Source organism: Micromesistius poutassou (assembly GCF_964030765.1).
Source record: "Micromesistius poutassou genome assembly, chromosome: 17".
Lineage (NCBI taxonomy): Eukaryota > Metazoa > Chordata > Actinopteri > Gadiformes > Gadidae > Micromesistius > Micromesistius poutassou.
In genome coordinates this window covers 15,759,103-15,783,974 of record NC_140287.1, presented here as the reverse complement: position 1 = coordinate 15,783,974, position 24,872 = coordinate 15,759,103, and the positions used below count along the sequence as shown (strand labels likewise).

The 24,872-nt window shown below is 48.4% G+C and overlaps 2 protein-coding genes across 2 annotated transcripts; one reads left to right on the top strand and one right to left on the bottom strand.

The window, feature by feature from the left end:
* Nucleotides 1-40: 40 nt before the first annotated feature.
* Nucleotides 41-13,946, bottom strand: slc5a6b (solute carrier family 5 member 6). Its single transcript, XM_084482639.1, has 15 exons — nucleotides 12,987-13,946; nucleotides 12,739-12,804; nucleotides 12,349-12,400; nucleotides 12,022-12,089; nucleotides 11,616-11,770; nucleotides 10,861-11,001; nucleotides 9,680-9,809; nucleotides 8,313-8,401; nucleotides 7,748-7,860; nucleotides 7,130-7,200; nucleotides 6,939-7,025; nucleotides 6,316-6,530; nucleotides 6,096-6,199; nucleotides 5,403-5,515; nucleotides 41-1,081 (listed from the first exon to the last, which is right to left on the bottom strand). Exons 1-15 carry the CDS (start codon nucleotides 13,323-13,325, stop codon nucleotides 959-961), a joined length of 1,866 nt encoding a protein of 621 aa, XP_084338765.1. The 5' UTR covers nucleotides 13,326-13,946; the 3' UTR covers nucleotides 41-958.
* Nucleotides 13,947-14,456: 510 nt separating this feature from the next.
* LOC311362318 (uncharacterized protein) lies at nucleotides 14,457-24,563 on the top strand. The gene is made up of 13 exons (XM_084482140.1): nucleotides 14,457-14,591; nucleotides 15,139-15,290; nucleotides 15,793-15,958; nucleotides 16,329-16,603; nucleotides 17,186-17,357; nucleotides 18,188-18,293; nucleotides 18,864-19,295; nucleotides 19,854-19,978; nucleotides 21,095-21,246; nucleotides 21,502-21,769; nucleotides 22,602-22,814; nucleotides 23,217-23,413; nucleotides 24,308-24,563. Exons 1-13 carry the CDS (start codon nucleotides 14,579-14,581, stop codon nucleotides 24,506-24,508), a joined length of 2,472 nt encoding a protein of 823 aa, XP_084338266.1. The 5' UTR covers nucleotides 14,457-14,578; the 3' UTR covers nucleotides 24,509-24,563.
* Nucleotides 24,564-24,872: the final 309 nt, after the last annotated feature.

The following is a 24,872-nucleotide window of genomic DNA, read 5'->3' as shown; positions in this document are numbered from 1 at the left end:
AAAAAGGTACAAACGGATACAAAAGTCAATAGACAAAAAAAAAAATATATATATATATATATATATATATATATATATATATTTCACATATTTAACTTATTTTTGATTAAAAGAAAAACTATACACAATTCATCTCTACGACGATCATCCTCATCTCCAAAATTCCAAGTTCCAGCGATTGTTTGTCCTGCCGTTCACTTGGCACTATGAGTTGACATTGAGGAACTCAATCGTAATTGTGCGTTATGAAGTACTCATCATATAGACAAGAAGTCCTTCTGAAATGCAGCGAAAAACTCAAATGACATTTTAAATTAAATTACAATTTTTGAGTGTGTCTGGCCATCCCAAAACTGGGTATCTCGATATCAGTGATGCTACCCTGGTGTGGGAATAACCCATTTTGAGTTCCTCCCTGGTACTGTCCAGTACTTCCATAGCACATCCAACTACCGGTGAACACATCAGGACCGCCAAGACCGTCTCCTTTACTCCGTCGTGCCGTGATGTGTGGTTCTGGAGCGCTTGGCGGTCGTACCGTGGTCACACACTCCCATCTTGGCGGTCGTACCGTGGTCACACACTCCCATCTTGGAGGTCGTACCGTGGTCACACACTCCCATCTTGGCGGTCGTACCGTGGTCACACACTCCCATCTTGCGGGTCGAACCGAGGTCACACACTCCCATCTTGGAGGTCGTACCGTGGTCACACACTCCCATCTTGGCGGTCATACCGTGGTCACACACTCCCATCTTGCGGGTCGAACCGAGGTCACACACTCCCATCTTGGAGGTCGTACCGTGGTCACACACTCCCATCTTGCGGGTCGAACCGAGGTCACACACTCCATCTTGGAGGTCAAACCGTGGTCACACACTCCATCTTGGAGGTCAAACCGTGGTCACACACTCCATCTTGGAGGTCAAACCGTGGTCACACACTCCCATCTTGGCGGTCATACTGAGGTCTCGCGCTCCGTCAGAGGAGGGTCCGAGGAGCGGAGCAGCACCTTGGCCTCTGCCAAGGTGGTTTCTTTGTCCGGGCGGAAGGCGTCTCCGTTCCTGTCCGCCGCGTGCGTCTAGTCCGGAAAGAAGAAGAAGAAGTGTTCATATCTCTCTCTCTCTCTCTCTCTCTCTCTCTCTCTCTCTCTCTCTCTCTCTCTCTCTCTCTCTCTCTCTCTCTCTCTCTCTCTCTCTCTCTCTCTCTCTCTCTCTCTCTCTCTCTCTCTCTCTCTCTCTCTCTCTCTCTCTCTCTCTCTCTCTCTCTCTCTCTCTCTCTCTCTCTCTCTCTCTCTCTCTCTCTCTCTCTCATTGGGCACGAGACAATCACATTAATGATGACGATTGGCTGAGGTAGAGTAACATTTCACGGTAAGCCAATCAGAGGTAGAGTTGGGCAGGTGATGTTTACACATTCAAAAGCACGCAGTCGGACACACACACACAATGACACAAGTGAGTCAACGAGAAACAGGAATGGCGAGCCAAAATAATCCAAAAGTAGCCTTCTTTAAATGGAAGTATAGCCATTACTTTTCCCTCCAAGAAATTATTGGAATGACTGTAATCGTGAAATGCACATTATGCCCTGGACAAAAGTGCCTCTCCACGTCGGTGTCAATGTTACAGCCACCACCATTATCTGGTTGTGTCTTGTCTATGTGTCTATGTGTTGTGCAGCGGTGTCATGTAAAGCAGGATGGGTGATCCCTTGCCGAGGATTGGCTGGCACGAAAACCTGTCTACTTCCTGGTTCCAGCTGGTGATCTGATTGCTGCTGATTGGTCCTCCAACCATCTACCGTCTTCCAGACCAGCCCTGGGGTTAAAAGGCTGTCCTCAGTTGCGATTCAAGGGCGGAATTAACTCGCCTCGGGTGTATTGTGCTTACTGTGGTAAACCTGTTGACGTCTGTAGAAGTTTACCTTAGGGATTGTTAACTGTAAAACCATGTGTGTGTCCTGTGTTGCATTACTTGAAGACCTGTGGTAAGGAAATTGGGCAAGGGACTTTGTGGGGAAAACTGACACCAACCAGACACCTGTAGGTACTTTCTATTAGACACATTAGGTTTTAGAGGGTGCTGCTTATTTTGTATTTTTGATTATCCATGACTGGTCAGTATTTTGTTTACATTGATTTTGAAGCAGCTGGTGGCTATCTCTCGTTTTGAAGAGATCTCTTTAAGTTATATTCCTTTCTTTGATTTAAGCATCTACCCGCCCTTTTTCCTGTTATTCTTGTTCTGCAAATAAATAACTTGCAAGTTCACCAAAAACATTCTGGTTCATGTTGCTTCCCTCTTCCCCACGAGCCGGGTCGTAACAGTCAAGTAATTCAAACCTCTTCAACGTTGCATGCTTCCATGCATTCCATGCTTCCGTGCATGAACATGAACATGCACATGTATTTTGAGTTCCGTTAAAGAGGGGTGGAGATGGGGTCCAAATTATTTGACACATTTTGAGCATTTAAAAATGTACTTGAAAGTATCGCAATAGTTACTTTCCACAGTAATATATAATATATATAATTATATAATCAGAACTGAGCATAACAGTTAACAATGGCACTTCATATGATCTGCTCACTGCAAGTAAAATGTATTATTATTATTATTAATAAGTATCATAGGCGTCAATTACGCTGGGGACGCTGGAGTACCCACCAGTTTTTGTCAAGATTCATTTTGTACCCACCACTTAAAAAGACAAAAAAATTGAGTTTACTTATTATGGATTATTACACGGCTCTTCTCAATGCTGTGGAATGCGCTGTTCACTTGCATGGGCCTTCCCGACTTCCAGCTGTGAATTATTTTTCGATAATTGACTGTTGCATATAATGACCGCTGTCAAGGAAAGTGGCTCCGATTCACGTCTCTCGTATCACTCCGCAAGTAGTCCGGTAACTTATCAACCGCAGCATATTTGGTTGCTAAGCAACGTCAACGGCGGACTATTTCTCTGCTGATCAACACTACGAATGCTGGTAATAACAAATAAATTGTATTCGTTTTTTTTCGTTTTTTTCGTAATTGTAATTTCGTTTTGGCAAGTAGCTGTGTAATAAGCGGGATAATGTATAGAACGTCGCCGGTCATTATCTAGAACAAGCCCCTTCAGGGCAAGACACCTTCACTTCGTGTCGGTGTCCAGGCTTATTTCCCCGATAATGACCGGCGTTCTATACATTATCCCTTACTTATTTTTGTATGAGCTGCCAGCCTGGCTTGGACAATGAATGAGGTATTAATACCAATACTCTTTGGCTGGGATGCAATGATGAGGAATCAGACAATCAAGTCATTTTAGCCTGAATACATAGGTAAAAAGCACCAGAGCAGGTTGGTAGTACCATGGACAGTATCAGAGCGATAACCTGTAGAACTAAATGGATGTGGTAGGCTACAGTGTAGCCTACCACATCCATTTAGTTCTACAGGTACACCATGGGATGCATCTGCAGACCACTGCCACATAAATGAAAGGTAAGATGCAATATTTATTGCTTAAGATTTGCTGGTGCTGTGGTGAGGTGTTTTGTGTTTTTTTGCACTCAAGTGGTCGGCTGTTTCAACTCTTGCAATTGATGTTAGCCATAGCCACCAAGTAGCCTGACTTATCCACGGTTTGCATTCGTACAGTGTTGGGTAAAGTGGAGATGACGATAGTGGAGTAATTAGTGGAATAATTGTGGTGGGGAGTGCATGAGTTTTGGTCAGAATGCCTGATGTAGATTGGATGGATGCGTGTTGTGAATTGAGAACAGCCAGCTCATGATGTGATACAGCGTTCAGCTGTGCAACAAATATTTTTTGCTTTTTCAATCTTTTTCGACATTTGTAGTGCTGTGTGTAGCCACACGTTTGCCCCTTCACAACTTAAACATATAGTTAATTTGCTTTCCTAGCTCCTCTTTGTTTGTGTTGGTAGCTTAGTCATGTCATGTCACGTTCTGGGCTGTGTTTTTCTCTCAACGCTTCAATTCATACTTTGCGGTCACGTGACTACCATGGATACATGGAGGGCAACAAACGCTGGCAAAATGGCGACGAACAACGGCCAACCAGGGGAATTGCAGCCTTGTAGATTTCCGATACTTAAATCAATCCACTATTTAGACCATATGTCACAAAATGTTAAAATTAGATACGAAGAGAACATACTTGGAACTTGTGATTCATACACAGCACCCGCTGATGTATTCATTGCTTTGAAGCTGGCAAAGACTCTACCAGACTTGGAGTTTGGAGATATTTACATTTATCTCATAGAGAATCCATCACCTTATACCGCACAAAAATTGAAAGCCTACGGCTGGGTTAACAATGCTGTCGTATGGGAGGTGAAAAACAGGAATATCTTCATAATCAAAGCAAAGGTGAATGTTACTATTCCAACATCCACTATGAAATGTCCCCTTTTGTCCGCGATTACATAGCCAATGTGGTCTTATTATAGCCCGATCATTCACTAAAAAACACATAGAAAGATTAAAGCATCCAGCATATGATTTCAACAATGTGTGAGGGCAGGGATGATCGCACAGTTGCTGTTACAGAAGGCTGCCCGATTTAATCTGCACAGTGGAATGAGCGCTGGGCGGAGATGTTCGCGCATTTCAGAAGCAGGGAGATTCCGTACAAAAATAGTCTAAAAAAAAAAAAGTCTAATTTGTCAGTTTGCCATGTGTATGCCTGGCACAAATGCTCCCGTTGAACTAATCTTTCCATCATGGCGGTATTTGGACTGAGAGAAACCTAAGGACCGTTCGTGTGGTAAAACTGGCGACGTCCTGATTAGGTTACTAGGTTTCGTTGCTGGAGTTCTTGCCCGCCAGCCAGTCGTTGTGACGTCACGTGCAAAGTATGAATAGGTAGATCTTTCCTTTTACCAAGGCTGAGGTCAGGGATCTTGGGCTTAAAAAGGTTGATGACCACTGACCTAGACTCTGCATAGCCTCATCCCTTACTCCCCCCGCCCCTCCCACCTACTTATTGTATGTTGTACGTCCTGGCACTTAATGTACACACTTATTGTATGTTGTACGTCCTGCCACTTAAAAATAGTACTTAGCTTTGTGTAGCATCTGATCCTAGTTATCTTTGTTGTAGACGGGGAAAGGGTTAACCTGACAATTGTTAGTGCTTGGCACTTGGTTCTATGAACATCCTCACTGTACCGACGGCGATATATTGTTTCTCTTTCTTCTGACAAATTTACTTATCGTAAGTCGCTTTGGATAAAGCATCTGCTAAACGCCCTAAATGTAAATGTGAGACATGCATTATCCTCTGGTGAGGCGAAAGTGGACAGCGTTGCTTGGCGGCTGTGAGCCGTAACCGGTTGTAACCGGCTGGTCTAAAGCGACGCGGTTCAGTTGGTGCGTTGGTACTTACGCTCTGTCCCGTACAACACAGCTTCTTCTTGTAGCGATCAGGCAAGAAGAACAGCAGCTTCCCCAGCAGGGGGTACACGGTGCCCGGGAACACGTCCTCCTCTTTCATTGGGCCTTGGATGGACCAATAAGAAACATGGGCAGTAAGAAGCGGGAAGCGGCAGCTTTCCCTCCTCTGTTCACCGGCCGTCAATGAATAGAAAATGTAACCTCCTTGGCCTGTCATTTTAACAAAAGGTCTGTTTTTATTCATGTCTGTCATGGCCCCAGTATGATTGATGTATATTTACAATCAATGCGTCTTTACTGGTGCCAGGCCTAAACCAGACGGCCCCTACTGACGCTAGGAGCTACAGCTGAAGGGGCCATAGAGCCTTTCACAGAAGAGTCCAGGTAGGACTCAACACTCACTGCACTGATCCTGGGCCTGCTCCAGTCATGGAGCAGGCCAAGGGAGCAGTCTTCACTGGCTCAGTCTGCCACCTGCACCCTGGTAAATACTGGTGGGCCCTGTGATGGGGTCTTTGAGGGGCTCTGTGATGGGCCCTGGAATGGGGTCAGGGATGGGGTCAGGGATGGGGTCAGGGATGGGGTCAGGGATGGGGTCAGTGAGGGGGTCTGTGAGGGGGTCTGTGAGGGGGTCTGTGAGGGGGTCAGGGATGGGCTCTGTGGTCAGTCAGTCATCCATTCCTACCTGATAGAAAGCTGACGAGCAGCCCGACCACCACCACCACCAGACAGCTGAGTCCGCTGTACCACATGTAGGACACAGAGTAGAACCTCCTCAGCCCCGTCGGCCTATCAGGGAACAGCACAGGGCAGCGTTAGGGACCGGGGAGGAAAAGAATCCTCAGGGCCCAGTGGGACTCACTATAGGTTAGGGACCGGGGGAGAAAAGCATTCTCAGGCCTTACCTCAGCATCGGGGGCGTTGCGCTGACGTTGAAAAATATGGCGGGAACGGCAGACACGTTGGCGGGTGAGACGGTGGCGTTCCCTGAGAGCAGCCAGGCAACGGTACAGTTTGAGGGCAGGACGCCACCGCTGCTACCGCCGCCGCGGGTCACGATGCTGCCGACGCCAATCCAGAAGGCCGCGGCCAGGCCGGCCCCCAGGCCCACGAGGGCCCCCTGGAGGAAGGGGGGGGGGGACGGAGGTCACGGTTGTGTTCGGAAACAGAAAACTGCTGCTGAGGAGCAGCCAGTAATTGAGGCCGAATGTCTGAACAGGGTTGAACAGAAAGTCTGAGCCGAATGATGAAGCCAAATTTCAACGAAAGTTTAATGTTTGAGACTGCATTTCTCAACCGAATGTTTTAATTGAATATCTGAACTGATCTTATGTATTCCTACACACAAAGGGTTGCTGTCAAATCAAATCACCAAAGCTTCACTGAGATGTAATTCTCTGCTCGGATCGGACATAATGGCTTGCGCGAAAAATGGAATGGAACGCTGCCTCTTTAAATCATTAGAATTACGCCCCATTCCAGACCGGCCAATCAAAGAGACGGACAGGTCAGGGTCCAGGTCACTCACTTTGGAGTTGGCCCAGGGGAAGAACATCCCCAGGGAGAACACGCCCAGCAGCGGCCCACCCACGATGCCGAAGATCTTCAACGCAACCTACGGTTCAGAAACACGAGTCAGATCTTCATCCTCACCACCACCATCATCATCATCATCATCATCATCATCATCTGGTTCCACCTGGGGTCTACAGAACTTACCTGAAGGACGGACTCTCCCATCAGGTGAGTGAAGTACGCCATGGCCAGACACAGCAGGCCGTACGACATGGCTGTTGTTGGGAAATAACAGACAACAGACGACCGGTTGGAACTCGTTCGAAAGCGGCTTTGATCGTTGATTCTCAACATTCTCGTTTTTTAAGTGCATTTGGCAGCGGCTGTGGGGGCTGCTTCTGCGACTGCACTAGCTCAACTGCCCCCGATGCACCGTTGCTTGGCACCGTTGCCATGATAGGGTGCGTACAGGTGAATCCCAACCATCCACCGCAGTAGAAGTGCTTCTACATAACCACAGGCCAATCGTCAACACACACTCTGATCCAACACAACCCCAGACGTAGGAAACCCATGTAAACACACGTTTAGCTTAGCTTACATCCAACCTTGATGGTGTGTTCTCTAATGTGTCAAGATGTACCTGCCGTCAAATATCAAACATCCCTGGGATTCAGATTGTCATACTGTTATTTCAGTGGAAATAACAGCATACAAATACTCAGAAGAAATTAAGAATTTGTCTCATTGAGTTGTGTTCCTTGGTTTTATTGCCTGTAGCGCAAATAAGAATTTATTCAGGCGGGCTTGCCCGTAACCGACCCAGGGCTTTAGACAGGAGCGTTGCTCTGGCCTCTGTCATCGCTGGGAAGTGTGGTTTAATGAGGTCCTCCATGGTGACCGTTGCCAGGGAGTTGAAGGCTGAGGAGATGGAGCTGCAGGCGAGGGAGAGAGACACAACGTGAAACACGTGGAACGATGCCGTCGTCATGGACACCAGCAGCGTCCGTTACCGCGCCAGTCACAGGAAATCAACATTGATTCCTTCAACACCTCGGAGTCTATATAATTAAACCTCACATAATCATAATATGGCAACTTTATATATATATATATAAAGTTGGGGATGTAATGAAGGGTCATAGAATATATTCTACCAATGAAAAATGATGGCCAGTACCGCTCTCATTGTTTACTGGAATCGTACTATCAACAGGAATATGTCAATATATATTGACATAGAGACAGAGACAGACTGAAACAGACCGAGACAGAGACACAGACCGACCGAGACAGAGACAGAGAGACAGAGAGACAGAGAGACCGACCGAGACAGAGAGGCAGACAGAGACAGCTAAAGCCAGATGGACTGGACGGACAGACCAACCTGAGAGCGGCGCTGAACAGACATGCGATGAAGAGGCCGGGCAGCCCAGGGAGGCCCTGCAGCATGTCCATCACGAAGAACAGCACCATCTGGGTTCAGGGGACAGCAGGGCACACTACAGGTCAAGTCTATTAGCCACATAGCATGCTAACATACTCAAGTCTATTAGCCACATAGCACCCTAGCATATTCAAGTCTATTTGCAACATATCAAACTTTGATTTTGAACTCTGTTAGCAACATTTTTTAAATAGATACAAACACAGAACACGGGCCTATCTAAACTTAGAATGCTAACATGTATAGCGTCACAATGCATCACATTGAATAAAAGCGGTTGGCCAGGACTTTCTATTAAAAATGTGCACGAGAGTCGCCATGTTAGACGTCTTGGTCTTCTAATAGTGGTCCTCCTAAATGCATTTAGGAAGGGGATTCCTTCCCCAACTCCTAGTGTTTGAAGGAGGCTGTGACGATGCAGTACTCCCAGTAGGGGTGGGAAAAATAATCGATTCTTCGATGCATCACGATTCTCTCTAGAACGATTCCCTCTAGAACGATTCCCTCTAGAACGATTCCGTCTCGATTATTAATTAATAATCTGAAACAAATTTAATAAAAAATGTTTTTTTTTTTTGGTTTATTATAAAATGTGTTCACCTGCTGCAGAGCACTACAGAAAACTCCTTTCTGCCTTCTCTGCGCAGAGAACCGACTTAATCTAATATAAAATATTAGATAAGGTAATTCATCTGTTGATTGTCTTTACTGATCATCACACAAGTAGGAAGTGATTAGCAAACTGAGTAGCAAAGTCAGATGTATATATATATTTTTTTGAAAATCCTGCATGGAAATGTACATAAAAAAAAATTGTTGAATCGAGATGCATCGATAATCGTTTTATAATCGAATCGTTGACCTCTGAATCGGAATCAAATCGAATCGTGAGGTGCCAAGAGATTCCCACCCCTAATTCCCAGTAGGGAAAACCGGACAGGCAAGAAGTGCAAGGAGGGATCAGAGCTCTAATCCTCTGTCCACACTCGACGGTGTTACTGGGTTGGTTTACTGTGGTTGTGGCCGTGTCTCAGGCACAGCCTCCTAACCTCGGTTGGTCCGTGACCCCATTTTCAAGTCAGAAAATACCCCCAAAAAACACATTTTAACTTCCTTAATGATAAATAGTAAAAGGACTGCATTTATGTGTTGTTAGTGCTTGGCACTTGTTTCTATGAACATCCTAACTGTGCAGACAGTTAGTTATTGGTTCTCAGTTAACGTTTCCTTTTCTTCTGACAAATGTACTTCTGCTGAATGCCCTCAATTTAAATATTCCAGGGCCGGTGAGGTGTGAACCCACTCACAGCGTCCCCGGACAGGGAGCCCAGTCTCCGGGAGGGGTCCTCTCCGCAGTAGCATGCAAACATGACCAGGCCCATCACGCAGCTCAGCGCCAGGGCCACCTCCAGAGCCGGGATCACTATGTAGCAGGACCTGGGAGACACGAGAGCTGTGTTCGAAATCGTTCCCTATCACGGATATAGTGCACTATATAGGGTGCTCGCCATTTTGTAGTGGGGTTCGAATTCTCAGTGGTTAACTTCATTCACTATATAGTGGACAATAAAATACCCAACATTTGAGTGAACATACAATGTTTGAGTGAGTGAATAGGGAACGATTTCGAACACAGCTAGAGAGACAGAATCATAGGACAGAGAGAGACAGATAGAGAGAGAGAGAGAGAATCATAGGATACAGAGAGACACAGAGAGACAGAGACAGAATCATAGGACAGAGAGACAGACAGAGAGAGAGAGAGAGAGAGAATCATAGGATACAGAGAGACACAGAGAGACAGAGACAGAATCATAGGACAGAGAGACAGACAGACAGAGAGAGAGAGAGAGATATCATAGGACCGAGAGAGACAGACACACAGAGAGACAGAGACAGAATCATAGGATAGAGAGACAGACAGACAGAGAGAGAGAGAGAGAATCATAGGATACAGAGAGACACAGAGAGACAGAGACAGAATCATAGGACAGAGAGACAGACAGACAGAGAGAGAGAGAGAGATATCATAGGACCGAGAGAGACAGACACACAGAGAGACAGAGACAGAATCATAGGATAGAGAGACAGACAGACAGAGAGAGATATCATAGGACAGAGAGAGACAGACACACAGAGAGACCGAGACAGAATCATAGGCCACAGACAGACAGACAGAGACAGAATCATAGGCCACAGACAGACAGACACACAGAGACAGAGAGAGAGACAGAATCATAGGACAGAGAGAGACAGACACACAGAGAGAGACAGAATCATAGGACAGACACACAGAGACAGAGAGAGACAGAAACATAGGACACAGACAGACAGACACACAGAGAGACAGAAGCATAGGACAGAGAGACAGACACACAGAGAGAGAGAGACAGAATCATAGGCCACAGACAGACAGACAGACAGACAGACAGACAGACAGAGCCTCTAGGGTGGAGCTGCTGTGTGTGAGCGGGTCAGAGAGCGGTACCTGACCGCCTCCGTCTCTGTGCGGGCGCTCAGGTAGCGCTGCACCTGGGCCTGGTTCACGCCGTACAGCGCCAGCATGAGGAAGACCCCGCCCACCGCCAGCGTCCAGAACGTGTGTCTCTCCGTGGGGTCGGGGTTCAGCCTGAAGGAGAACGACGGAGTCACGCACACACGGCTGTGTTAGGAATGGTACGGCGACGAGAGAGAGAAGGTTAAGACGGGGTGAAAGGAGATGCTGTGATGCTGCGTTCGTTAACGGTCAGAGGTGGAAAGTGGGAATGGGAAACGCTAGGGGTGTAACGATACGCATTTTCGAACCAAAAATTTCTTTTTGAATTAATTTTTTATTGATTATCACACACTCTGTTAGTGTCTTGTCTTGTCCTGATGTTTTGTGTTGAGGACCACAATGGAAATAAGTCCTGGACTTTATTGTGTTTTTATCCTCAATTGTATTTGATGTCTTTTCATTTGTTTGATACAATTTAATAAATCAAATCAAAATCAAAATTTTAATAAAATAATAAAAACTGCTGTACCGAAAAACATACCAAACCGTGACTTAAAAACCGAGGTACGTACCGAACCGTGACTTTAGTGTATCGTTACACCCCTAGGAAACGCAGTTTTGGGACGTAGAAAAAAAAAAAAAAGTTACTGGAACATCTCTACTCTTTAATGAACTAAAGCGAGTCGCTCGCCCCTCTCCAGTGACAGACCCCCCCCCCCCCCCCCCCGCCCGAGCGGACCACCTACTCCAGGCCGGAGATGCGGTTCCCCTCGGACACACGGTCCCAGACGGCCTTCGCGCCGCCCGCCTGCTGCACGCCCACCACGATGACGGCCAGCTGCCCCGCAAACATCACCAGCGTCTGGAACACGTCCGTCCAGATCACCGCCTTCAGCCCCCCCTGTCCCCGCGGAGCGGACAGACAGACACACAGCAGTGAGCAGGAAGACCACCCCCCCCCTCCTCTGGGAGTGTGTGTGTGTGTGTGTGTGTGTGTGTGTGTGTGTGTGTGTGTGTGTGTGTGTGTGTGTGTGTGGTTTTTATTTACAATTTTTTACTTGAAATAATAAAATTGATACACTCTGAATTAAAGCCATGGTTCAGTGGAGGAAAGACTGTTTGGATAAATAGAAGTAGTTGACGTGGTCTTACTATTGTTGTGTAGGCCGTGCAAACGAGTCCGGTAGCCAACACCGTTCCCCAGAGTGGAAGTCCAGTTACTGAGACATATAGAGAGAGAGAGAGAGAGAGAGAGAGAGAGAGAGAGAGAGAGAGAGAGAGAGAGAGAGAGAGAGAGAGAGAGAGAGAGAGAGAGAGAGAGAGAGAGACACAGAGAGAGAGACACAGAGAGAGAGAGAGAGAGAGAGAGAGAGAGAGAGAGACAAAAAGAGACAGACAGCGGGAGACAGAAAATATTTATAACATCCTTGTTAAGAACAGTAAAGCTACAAGGCAATGCCACATATTGAGATCTCCTACCTTTATTGAGCGCAAACGCTGGCGTATATATACAGACCCCCATGTAGATCACCTGAACAACAAAACAAAGGCATTTGTTGGGACGTCTGGACATGCAGGGAAAGGTTGAGTTTGGAAATGCTCTGTTTTAAACCCCTCAAGGTATTGTCGGCCTGGATCACTATCTGCTGATCAGTTGATGTCTCTATCGATATCATCACGTTACCTTCATATCCAAGAGAATCAAAAGGCCCTTTGAAAAGAAAACATCTTCAGCATTTCTTTAACCAAAGTATGTGGACTTCTCTTGTGCTTGTACGTGAATGTGTATGTGTGCTTGCCGGTATGTACGTGTGTATGTGTGTGCGCGCGTGCTTGTATGTACGTGCGTGTGTATGCGTGATGCACTACCGTCTGGAAGATGAAGGTCAGCGTTCCACAGATGCGCACGGCCTTGTTGAAGCGACGCTCTAGGTACTGAGGAGCAGAGAGGAAAGACATCAAATGTTCTGTTTACATCGGCATTTTACATAACTTTATATAACTACATAACAACAACTGTGTTTTGTCTGTTCACACACACACACACACACACACACACACACACACACACACACACACACACACACACACACACACACACACACACACACACACACCTCATAAGCGCTGGACAGACGCAGTCGGTAGAACACGGGAACGAACACATGGGCCGGGATGAGCAGGCCCAGGGCGTAGGCGCAGCCGATGAACCAGAACTGGGTGCCGTGGGCGTACACCTCCGCCGGGATGCCCACGATCGCCACGGCCGACTGGAAGGACGCGATGAGGGAGAGGGAGACGGGCATCGCGGCCATGCTGCGGTCCGCCAGCAGGAACTCCTGCGTGGTGCGCTGACGGCCCCCCGACAGGGCGTAGTAGACCCCGATCGCCATAGAGGCCAACAGCAGGAGGGCGAATATCACGTAGTCCGCCACCGAGAAGTACATCTGCTCCATAGCGGCGTGCTCCTCCTACGGGTACCGCCGCTGTCGGACGGTTCAGATTGTCTTCGTCTCCCTGGTGAACTGGCGGAAGGAATGAGAGACACCGTCTTGGCGCACACGCAGGCAGTAGTACATGCGTGTAGCCCGGGAACCGTTGCGGTAGTTTTAAAGTTCATGCAAACAATGTTGTGTCTGTGCATACTACACATTAGCACACGACAAACAAAAGGGGAGGGTCTGGAAAGACGTTGTACGCGTTGTAACGAGGAAGTTGTAACATGCCCACTATATCTACAATTATGAGGCAACTACTCACCCCCGAATATAAAGGTAACTCAGGGCTACACTGCTCCTTGGCATTGGGGCTTAGTTTGGGTGATGAGGGTGGCTGATAAAGTCAAGGGCTCGTCAGTCTATGCACCGTGGGAAGTCCTCCAGACGACATTCACCGAACCTGTTCCTCGGATCTCTGCGCTAGTTTAGGCTGGGAGTGGTGCCGAACCAAAACATGTGGCGAGTCCCACGGCTTAGGGAAAGAGCGTCGCTGCGCTCCTTTCGCAACCCGAGGTCACACAACCTCTGAGTGAACTTCACCCTAATGTGTCGACAGACACACACAACGGGCGGTGTTGTGTCGACTCCCCGCCTCCGGTGGGCTGCACGCCAGGCCTCGCCATGGTGACAGGCATAGCCGCTGTCGGTCCAAATGATGAACGAAACGTCGCCTCCCACAGCGACGCCTTGTCGTTTTCCACGCCGACGGATCCCTGCGGGGAGTCGGTCGTGGTGATCGGCGGGTTTTTTAGACGCTGGCGTGGCGACACAGGAGGGACTGTGACCCAGGAGGGACTGTGACACTTGCCCCTGCAAACTTTCCTAATCGCCGAAAGTAAAAAGGTGAATCATTGAATGAAACTGCCCTCAGTTACAGACTATACAAAACAAATTTGATATCTCATATAATGCACATAACAAAAAAAAAAAGTAAACACGTTGTAAGTATCGGACCATGTGACAGGTCCGCGATTTGTTTTGACTTCGCTTCCGGGTTTGAGAGGCGTGCCTCGGCGCGTTGACGCGTCACGGGTGACTGACGTCATCGCCAGGCCGCCAAAATTGAAAACGCTTCCTACGCTGCAGCGGGTCGCGTTTAGCCGGGTCTCGACACCATCGACGCCGTCAAATCCTACTTTTCCCGCACAAATCTCTCACTGCAATATATATCCTAAGAACCCAGAGGAAGAGGATTCAAACTCGTCGCGGGAATGTCTGCACAAGGTCTGTTTGGTTGTGGATCATGTGGTCAACTCGGTAACAACAAACACCACATATGGCTAATGTTTATGTCTGACGTTATGGTGTAGAGCCCGACCGATACCGATACTAGTGAACAAAAGATTACCAACATCGATATATCAGCGTTATCGAAACGTTATTAAATGTATATGGGAGCTTAAGCAGTGCAGCTGACATTACATTTCTTTCATTCTGTATTACTTCACTTGTCCTGCACCTGGCCAGTAGGTGGGATGTGCACACAGCTACTTTTTTGGACGTTAATAAATCACCATTTATTAACGTCACCATTTCTAAAGTTTTCATATCAGTGCTGATACAGGTATATCTGTGATAGGCTAATATCAGTTTAGTTCCACCATCCAGCGATAACTGATATAATCAGTCAGGCTCTAGTGTCTAGATCACATTATGTCTACGTGTCAAAGCAAAATCTTTGCTTTGACCTTTGACCTGGAACCTACTCATGTCGACAGGACTAAAGCCTGTCCTATTCCACCATGTCGTTTAAAATCGATCACGTGTGCAGGCGTTTTGGGCCACCTGAGCCGACTGGAGTCGCAGGCGAGGCGGCGGCAGGAGGCTCCTCCTCAGCAGAGTGGCCTGGAGGAGCTGAGGGCGACGGTGAGCGCGCTCGTCGTCCAGAGAGACCAGCTGAAGGCCGAGATAGAGGCCAACAAGGTGACGTCTGGAATGATATCCGCTAATGTATAGTGATAATAATATTAGTAGACAGTCAGAAGAAGTAGAGTAGAATACAAACATGACCCGAGTGCAGAGTAGCCATAGGAATCTGAAAAAACAAGGTACGTATTTATTTATTATTATTAATGGCAGTGGTTGATTTCTGTTGGCTTACTACTATTTTCATTTCATTGCCTTTTATTTTTTTAATTTGGCAATATCTTTGGAAATTTGTCAGTTAGCTGGGAAGGCTAGTTAACGTCCTTAATCTGTGGCCCCCTAATCTGTGACCCCCTAATCTGTGCACACAAATCTGTGTCACCCTAATATGACCTTTATATTGGGACCCCCTCATATGTAACCCTCTAATCTGTGACCCCCTAATCTGTGCCCCCACCCCCCCTAATCTGTGACCCCCTAATCTGTGCCCCCACCCCCCCTAATCTGTGACCCCCTAATCTTGCATCTGCGCTTCACTAAAGAGAACATCTCATCCCAGTCGGTGCAGAAGCTGCGGAGTGAAGACCTGGACGGCTCCGCCCGGGATGGGGAGGAGCTGGGAGAGGGGGCGGAGGGTTCCGATGGCTCGGTGAACTCCCAGCTGCTGCAGCTGATGGCCAGGCACGCCCAGCTCACAGACCGGCTCCGCGTCCATCACCTCATCGGTACGGCCGGCCGTCTGGCCACATACTGGCGGCTACTGTTTAGTCAATCTGTCTGTAGTGACCTCAGAAGGGGGCGTGTCGTTAAGGCGCAGTGCAGGGATGGGGTTAGGCCACCGTTAGGCTACAGACATTTGTGGGGGATCGAACCTTGAGCCTCTGGACTCTCAACACCCTAGCCGCTAGACTTTTCTGTTTTGCGTGTGAAGCGACGGCCGACCGGTTGCTGAGGAACAAGGGTGTGGCTTCAATGTTCAATCAACGATGCCAATCTTGAAAGATTTGCAAACCATATTCAAAGCTTTATTCCAAAAGGCAATCCCATAATGCATCTCTCATACTTTACTGTCGCCCGCGGCTCCACCCCATCCAGGTGGCTACGACATCATCAAAACACGCGAGGGGAAAGGCATGTGCGTCTCCCTGGCGACGTCCTACGAGGGCGTGTACCTGGAGCGGTACAGCCTGGAGATGGACGTGGCGCCCGCGCTCCGGATCGTCCGCCACGACATTCCCACCTTCGTGCCGCTGGCCCGGCTGGCGGAGCAGGACGGGGCGCTGCAGCACCACCTCACGGGCTTCCTGGGGGCCCTCAGCCGCCACCTGGACGCCTACGCAGGCCGCAGGCAGCAGCTCAGGCTGCTCAAGGTAGGACCGCCGCCGGTCCGGTCCATTTAGAGCAGTCTTTCCCAAAGACTGGCTCGTCGTGACCCATTTGCGTCGCCAAATGTTTCTTGAAGGTTTCATCCTTTTTAATGTAGAGTGAGACGGGAAGGGTATGGGAGGGAGAGGGGAATATTGAATCTAGTATGTGAGGCTAGCGTACGTTGAGTTTGTTTTACTGATGAGATGGAATAAAACCAATGAGATGGCCTGTTAACTCCGACTAAATGCATTTATTTGGTCTCATTTATGAAGTATTTAACATTTAATGTTTTCAATAACACGTGCATAAAACAAAGTTGTGATTTATCTCTTTGAAACGGCTGGTTTAAGATCATATGTAAGGTGATGCGGAAATTGGTAAAAGTAAAAGTGGTCAGGAATGAGGCCTATCGTGAGTTGGGTCGCGATGGTTTGTGATTTGAAGAAGAAAAAAAAATGGGTCACAGAAAAAAAGTTTGGGAAACACCGCTTCAGAGGAAGTGATACTTGGTACAGCGGGAGTAGCAGGGTGTCCTCCTTTTGGACCCTGTGGGTCCGGAGCTCTGACGGCCGTCTCCTCAACAGGAACGGCACCGGTCGGTGGAGGTGATGGAGAGCAACGCGCTGTGCTCCCTCCTAGTCATGATCATGACCGTGCCTCGAACCCCCCCGCTGAAGGACATCGTGGTCCTGTGTAAGCTGGACTACTCCGACCACACCCGCTGTCTGCCCGAGGAGGTCACCGTCCAATCAGAAGGTAGGAATGTAGTTGCTGGCCTGCTCCGCGGCCTGTGCGGTTGCCGGCTAGGCCTTCGGGGACGTGAGCGCTGATCGCCCCCTCGGCTCTCGCTGCGGTTCAGCTCTTGTTATTACGGCAGCTCGTCCGTGAACACAAAGAAATGGTGGGAAGCTGGTGGGGCCGGTTATGGCCTTCTGCACCCGCCACAGGCCTGGGTTGACCTCTGACCTTTGACCCCTGATGTAGGCTAGAGGGTAAACCAACACTGGGTGGAATCATTCAAACCAATGATGCAAGCCTCCTTTTCTTACCCTCATCATTGTTATATTTTGCAACATGAAGACTCAGTCCCATTCTTGATTCAACAGGTTCCGACTCGCCAACAAACCAGTGGTCGTCAGTCGAAGTGTGTCTGATTGCGTCACCATCAGGGTGATTGTTGCGTTGTCTTTCCAACCTTTCACAACACTTGGTATTATAAAAAACTGTGTTGCTCCGTAGGCTCATAGCTCATAGTTTCTCGCGCATGATGTCACTACTTCTGACATCTACGGAAGCCTTATGGGTCCATGCTAATATGCAATCTTAATAATAGTCATATAGAATACATAACAATAACTCAAAATATGCTAATAAGGAATTTACTAAATATGGCTCTTACATTTCCGGCCTCTAATTGGCTAGGTGGAACGAATACTAATTACAAACGTAAACATTAGATACATAGAACATTACATACAGAGAGCCATAGACATTTAAACAAGGTGAGCTAATCAGCTTGAGGTTTTTTTTCAAACTATGCAAGAGTCGACCTCTTTGTCCTCAGCCTTGATGTGTTCCCTTTGCAGACGAGGAGCTGCCCGAGACCACCCAGTGGAAGGACATCTGCACCCTGCTGAAGGAGACCCCCCTGCACAAAGCCTTGGCCACCATGATCCAACGAGGAGACATCAAGTAGTTCCTCTGATTGTTTGTATATATTTAATAAGAACTCTGTACATACATGTTATACCATACTAGATAATAAAAACAGAAATACAAATGCAGGCTCTGTTTGCCTTTTTTTATTCTGAACTTCACTTGATATAAACACTTGTAAACACAGAGACTCTGCATAGCCTCCCCCCTTAGCCACACCCCTCTTACACACTTATTGTATGTTGTACGTCCTTGCACTTATAAATAGTACTTTGCATTGTGTAGCGTCTTATCCTAGCTATCTTTGTTGTATACGGGTTATGGTTTAACCTAACAATAGTTGGTGCTTGGCACTTGGTTCTATGAACATCCTTACTGTACCGACAACAGTTTCTCTTTCTTCTAACAAATGTGCAGATTGTAAGTCGCTTTGGATAAAAGCGTCTGCTAAACACCCTCAATGTTAATGTAAACCGCCGCCCCTCTACATGTGGGGTCGCTCCAAGTTGTTCCTGGTCGCTCCCGGTTGTTCCCGGTCGAGGCCGGCCGCCCCAGCCCCCCCACGCTACCGATGGTGTCGTTGAAGGCCTTGATCCTGCGGTGCAGCGCGGCCATCTCGCGCATCTCTCGGTCCTCCAGCCTCTGCAGCTCCTCCCGGGCACGCTGCTCACGCCAGGCCTTCTCCCGGACCGCGATGCTGTCGATGGCGGCCACTTCCCTCATCTGCCGGATGGACAGCCACGGCACGGTAGACGGCCGCTGCTGCTGCGGCGCCGGCGGCTCCGACGGCGCCTCGGTGGGGGGTCGGGCCCCTTCGACGGCGGGGAGGCTCCTGCTGGACCACGGCCGTGGGCCGCAGCGCTCGAGCAGCGCGATCTCCCGCATGTTGCGGCGGACGGTGGCCTTGGGCTGGCACACCCTCAGCAGGGCGTCCCGCTCCCGCTCCCTCCGCAGGCAGGCCTCCCTATGCTGCAGCCTCTTCATCGCGCACCTGCGGAGGGAGTCACAGCTCACAGACCGGCTCCATGCCCGTTATCGGTGCGGCTGCCAGTCTAGCCACTAGAGTTGTTCCGATACCTATACCAGTATCGGAAATTCCTCCGATACTGCCTAAAATGCAGTAGTAGTCTTGTATTGAGTACACAACTATGCGCCGATCCGACACCGTTGCGTGACTAGCTCCTTTGCTGCGCAGCACAAAACTTCCATCGGGAAATGTCTCACTGTGGTCACAGACACCAAAGTTGTTATTAAGCCACTGATAATATAATATTAACCTAACTCAAGTGAGGGGAGGGAACCTTTGACGTGGTGTGTCATCACACCATGTCGTGAGTCATGTCAAGGATCATGACACATAGAGCAGGTGTTGCATGCTGCCATGTCTGAGTCCTCCTGTGTGTGGTGATGGCTGCTTTCACCTTGATTACTGATTCACCACAGGTGTGCAGCCTCACCCAGCCCCAGAGTCCAATCAGCCTGACTCGGGGCCAGGTGAGGCTGCTTCAACCAGCCGTCAACCAGCACACACTCCACACCCATATCTCTGTGTCCCTCTGATGATGATCCATTCCTCCACCTGTACTGGGCGTCCAGGAGGTCCAGCCTCCGCCGATGCTCCAAGTCCGCCCTCCTGTTCCTGGTGTGCATCAGGTCCGTGATCCGGGTCACACCGGCTCTCCAGTCCGCTCTCCTCATGACCGGCAGCTGGGGATCCACCTGTCTGGGATCCGTCTGTTTGGGATGACTCCGTCTGGTATCCGTCTGTCTGGGATCTGTCTGTCTGGGACCCGTCTGCAAATCTCCACCGACTCTGATGTTGGTATTTCCAACATACAGCGATACACTGAAACGCGGCTGTGTTCTCGTGCTGGTTTCTCTGTTTACACCAGAGGGGTTTGTGTTGGAGGGAGAGAGCCCTTAGCTACCATGGATTTGACTGGCTGGAACACAATAGGCCATTGTGATAGGTCAATTGTGGGGCAATTATGGAACTGGTTTGTGTGTGTGTGTGTGTGTGTGTGTGTGTGTGTGTGTGTGTGTGTGTGTGTGTGTGTGTGTGTGTGTGTGTGTGTGTGTGTGTGTGTGTGTGTGTGTGTGTGTGTGTGTGTGTGTGTGTGTGTGTGTGTGAAGGTCACAGTTCACAAAGTGAAGAGTGCGTGACACAGATTTGATGGTTTGACCAATGCATTGTCAGAGCTATGGTGAAACCCAAACTGAATTAGAATAATAACTGAAACATTAGAATAATGGTAAAATAAAGAATATACATTCTTTGATAAATGTTAATGGGCTTATAACATATAACACATCTACATTTTGTCATCCTTCAGTAAACTCCTTGAATAGGATTTTTTTCATATTTACAAAAAAAACGAAAGAAAGAAGCGGAACCAATGATGAACCGAGTGGGCAGTGAAATGTCCACACATGACTGAGAGGCAAATGTGTGGCGTAAACAAACCCGTTTAGTCAGCTTTTGTGACAAAATAGCAATATCATAATACGTGTGCACAATGGATGTATAATATCAGCAATCGTGCCAGTCGGTGTCAGCGTTGTATTGTATATATTTAGATAGGGGAAGGAGAGAGAAGTAGGAACAAAGTTCTCCAACTCAAGAGGAACCCAACGGATAAAAGTGGCGCACATACAGTCTTCTGATTGGTCCACCCCGAGGCTGCTGCGCCGCGTCGTTTACTATTTGCATAAAAGTTGTACTTTGTCCAAACTTTTCGTCGTTCAGCGTCGCTGGTTGTCGCGTTCCAACTTCCCATTTGGACACACGACGCCTGGCCGCGCTCGCAGCGGTGTGTGCACAATACAGTTGTTTTAAGCCCGGAAACGCGTTATGCTCGCCGTTTGTGTTGACGTGCCAGGAGGGCCAGAGAATCTGCGAGTGGGCACGGTACCCAAACCCCAACCTAAAGATGGAGAGGTCTTAATTAAAGTGCACGCCACTGCGCTCAACAGAGCCGACATATTGCAGGTAGCCTACAACATATACTACGTACCCATAGAAACTCAAAGAACGGAGAACAGCATATCTACTCAATGACCTATAGCTTACATAACTCACGTCAGGCCTGTTTTAAAGCATGGAGCAAGAAGGATGACATTCATTACATTACAGAAAGAACACACACACACACACACCCACACACCCCTATGTTCCTTGTGTGCTGCTATTGTTGGTTACTGATTATGAATAATCAGTAACCAACCCCATGTCTCCGCTGCGTAGAGGAGAGGGCTGTACCCCCCGCCCCCGGGAGAGAGTGACATCCTGGGCCTGGAGGTGGCCGGCACGGTGGAGGCGGTGGGCCCCGGCGTGAGGGGCCCCTGGGAGCCAGAGCAGAGGGCGATGGCCCTGCTGTGTGGAGGAGGCTACGCTGAGTACGTGGCGGTGCCGGAGGAGCTCCTCCTGCCCGTGCCCCCCGGGCTGACCCTCTGCCAGGCGGCCGCCGTCCCCGAGGCCTGGCTCACCGCCTTCCAGCTGCTCCACCTCGTAGGTAACGGCTACGACGCTAACGCATCCTCTATGGAGGAGGAGAGGCTAGAGCAGCTAAATGGGGTGCTACTGCATGCACAAGCACATGCATACACACACGCTACGCCATGCACACACACACACACACACACACACACACACACACACACACACACACACACACACACACACACACACACACACGCACGCACCATGCACACACACAGACGCACCATGCTCACGCACACGTAAATACACACACACACACACACACACACACACCATGCACCCGCAAATGCACACACACACACTCTTTCGGGGAAAACTCTTTCCCCGAAAGAATAGGCCTATTGTTGAAGTAAAAGTAGTAACTAGTTAATAAGTAGGCACTTGTTAATAAGTAGTAACTTGGTTGTAATTATTATCTTAAATGAGACCGTTGCATCAACTTTTCAGGGGACACTTAGCACTAACACAAATCATGTTTATTCCATTTTACTTAGTGGCCCAAATCTGTCTATCTGTAGACTTCATTAGGCATAAATCCTAACCCTTGCTTGCCTGCTGATTAACGATATAGATAAAACATAATTCACTTACCCTCTCATTAACAATATAGATTGTTTAATACATCTAAATGTACATACCAGCAAATAAAAGCTGAAATTCTGAACTCTTGTCTCACACGCATCTTTTGATCTTAAACCCAAATGTCTTTAGTGAACAACAAAAACAAAGAAATTGGCCTTGCCGTTCCAATACTCTTGGAGGGGACTGTAGATGTGCGCAGCTGTTCATTGACCACACAGAAACACACAGAGTAGCAGCAGGTTGTCGGTCTCTTGGGTCCACAGCCGAGGTGAAGGCGGGGGAGGTGGTGCTGGTGCACGCCGGGGCCAGCGGTGTGGGAATGGCGGCGGTGCAGCTGGCCCGCCTGGCCGGCGCCGTGCCCGTGGTCACAGCCGGCAGCGCCCAGAAGGTGGAGGCGGCGGTGGAGTTCGGGGCGGCGGCTGGCTTCCTCCACAGCCAGGGGGACTTTACCGACGGCGTCATGAGCTTCACTGGAGGTAAAGTGAAGCTATTCCTCCTGAAACTGACCCACATTTTGCTGTTTCTGGACACGCTTTTCGTTTACACAGATTCTCCTTTCTCCTTGTCTTCAGATTTACGTTTCAACCACTTGTCCATTTTCTTGATTTTCTATTGTTTAGCTTTCAGAACTGAATCTTGCTCAGGATTTTTTTGAGTACCCCTTGCAGTACTCCAAAGTACCCCCATTTGAGAACCACTGCTCTACAACAAAAGACACGACAAAGGGGAATGAGTGTGCAACCTTCTATCGTATTTTTGCATCATATTATTCCGTTAGCCAGCGCCTCGGGTAAATGTCGGTTAGCCCTGCTCATTCACTCACCAAATGTAAGTAACAAACCAGACCATGACCTCTGCCTCCGTCCATCGTATCCCAGGCCACGGAGCCGACGTGATCCTGGACTGTGTCGGTGGGACCATGTGGGAGAGGAACGTGCGCTGCTTGGCGGTGGACGGCCGCTGGGTGCTGTATGGCACCCTGGGGGGCAAGGCCGTTCAAGGAGACCTGCTGGGCCATCTCCTTAAGAAGAGGGGCCGGCTAATTACCAGCCTCCTGCGTTCTCGGAGCCTCCAGGTGAGTTAAGACAGCTCGTTAGTAGCCTCCAGGTGAGTTAAGACAGCTCGTTAGTAGCCTTCAGGTGAGTTAAGAAAGCTCGTTAGTAGCCTCCAGGTGAGTTAATACAGCTCGTTAGTAGCCTTCAGGTGAGTTAAGAAAGCTCGTTAGTAGCCTCCAGGTGAGTTAAGACAGCTCGTTAGTAGCCTCCAGGTGAGTTAAGACAGCTCGTTAGTAGCCTTCAGGTGAGTTAAGAAAGCTCGTTAGTAGCCTCCAGGTGAGTTAATACAGCTCGTTAGTAGCCTCCAGGTGAGAGTTAACACAGCTCGTTAGTAGCCTCCAGGTGAGAGTTAACACAGCTCGTTAGTAGCCTTCAGGTGAGTTAAGACAGCTCGTTAGTAGCCTTCAGGTGAGTTAAGACAGCTCGTTAGTAGCCTCCAGGTGAGTTAATACAGCTTGTTAGTAGCCTCCAGGTGAGTTAATACAGCTCGTTAGTAGCCTCCAGGTGAGTTAATACAGCTCGTTAGTAGCCTCCAGGTGAGTTAATACAGCTTGTTAGTAGCCTCCAGGTGAGTTAATACAGCTCGTTAGTAGCCTCCAGGTGAGTTAATACAGCTCGTTAGTAGCCTCCAGGTGAGTTAATACAGCTTGTTAGTAGCCTCCAGGTGAGTTAATACAGCTCGTTAGTAGCCTCCAGGTGAGTTAATACAGCTCGTTAGTAGCCTCCAGGTGAGTTAATACAGCTCGTTAGTAGCCTCCAGGTGAGTTAAAACTGCTCGTTAGTTGCCTTATCGTGAGAAGTAAAATATATATATATATATATATATATATATATATATAGAAATGTATTATTCCATGTGATCACCAACATCATGTGTTCTATTCCAATGTCTTTGCATCATTTCCTCTCGGCAGTATAAAGCCGACCTGGTGAAGGCCTTCTCCGAGCGAGCCTTGCCCTTCTTCACAGACCCTCATCAGCCTGCCCTGAAGCCAGTGATTGACAGCGTGTTCGACCTACAAGACATCGGCGAGGCCCACAAACACATGGAGGCCAACAGAAACAAGGGAAAGATCGTTGTTAGAGTGATTCCACAGACTCATGGTGGGGAGTGATGGCTAGAGTTCACACAAACCTTGTTCATTATGGATTAAAAAAAGATGAATAATTGATCAGTGTGGATTGTCTTTTGGATTTGTTTTGTTATAATACATACAGGCAGATCAGTTACTCTCATCCAAGGGAGGAATCGTGGGTAATTTTGGGAGGTGATAAAGTGGGTGATTTTGAATAAGGCCATGAACACTCAGAGCCAGAGTGGTCATACTGAGCACTGTAGCAAGTAGGATGGTGATTCGTGAAGACCGAAATTGTTCTGCGATCAGCCTATCTTGAAGCACCCATACCAACCTAGCAGCTCATTCGTGACTGAACAATATTTATTAAATAAATTCATGAATTCAAATTCGCCTGTATAAT

Excerpts from the sequence above, each read along its gene's own strand:
- slc5a6b (XM_084482639.1), bottom strand. The coding sequence starts at position 13,325 with ATGGAGCAGATGTACTTCTCGGTGGCGGACTACGTGATATTCGCCCTC. Across the intron at positions 12,090-12,348 it reads AGCGTTTGCGCTCAATAAAG|TAACTGGACTTCCACTCTGG; the intron begins GTAGGAGATCTC and ends TATATGTCTCAG. Across the intron at positions 11,002-11,615 it reads AACCGCATCTCCGGCCTGGA|GCTGAACCCCGACCCCACGG; the intron begins GTAGGTGGTCCG and ends GTTCTCCTTCAG.
- LOC311362318 (XM_084482140.1), top strand. Across the intron at positions 15,959-16,328 it reads CCGCGTCCATCACCTCATCG|GTGGCTACGACATCATCAAA; the intron begins GTACGGCCGGCC and ends CACCCCATCCAG. Across the intron at positions 18,294-18,863 it reads ATCCAACGAGGAGACATCAA|CGCGGCCATCTCGCGCATCT; the intron begins GTAGTTCCTCTG and ends CCTGCGGTGCAG.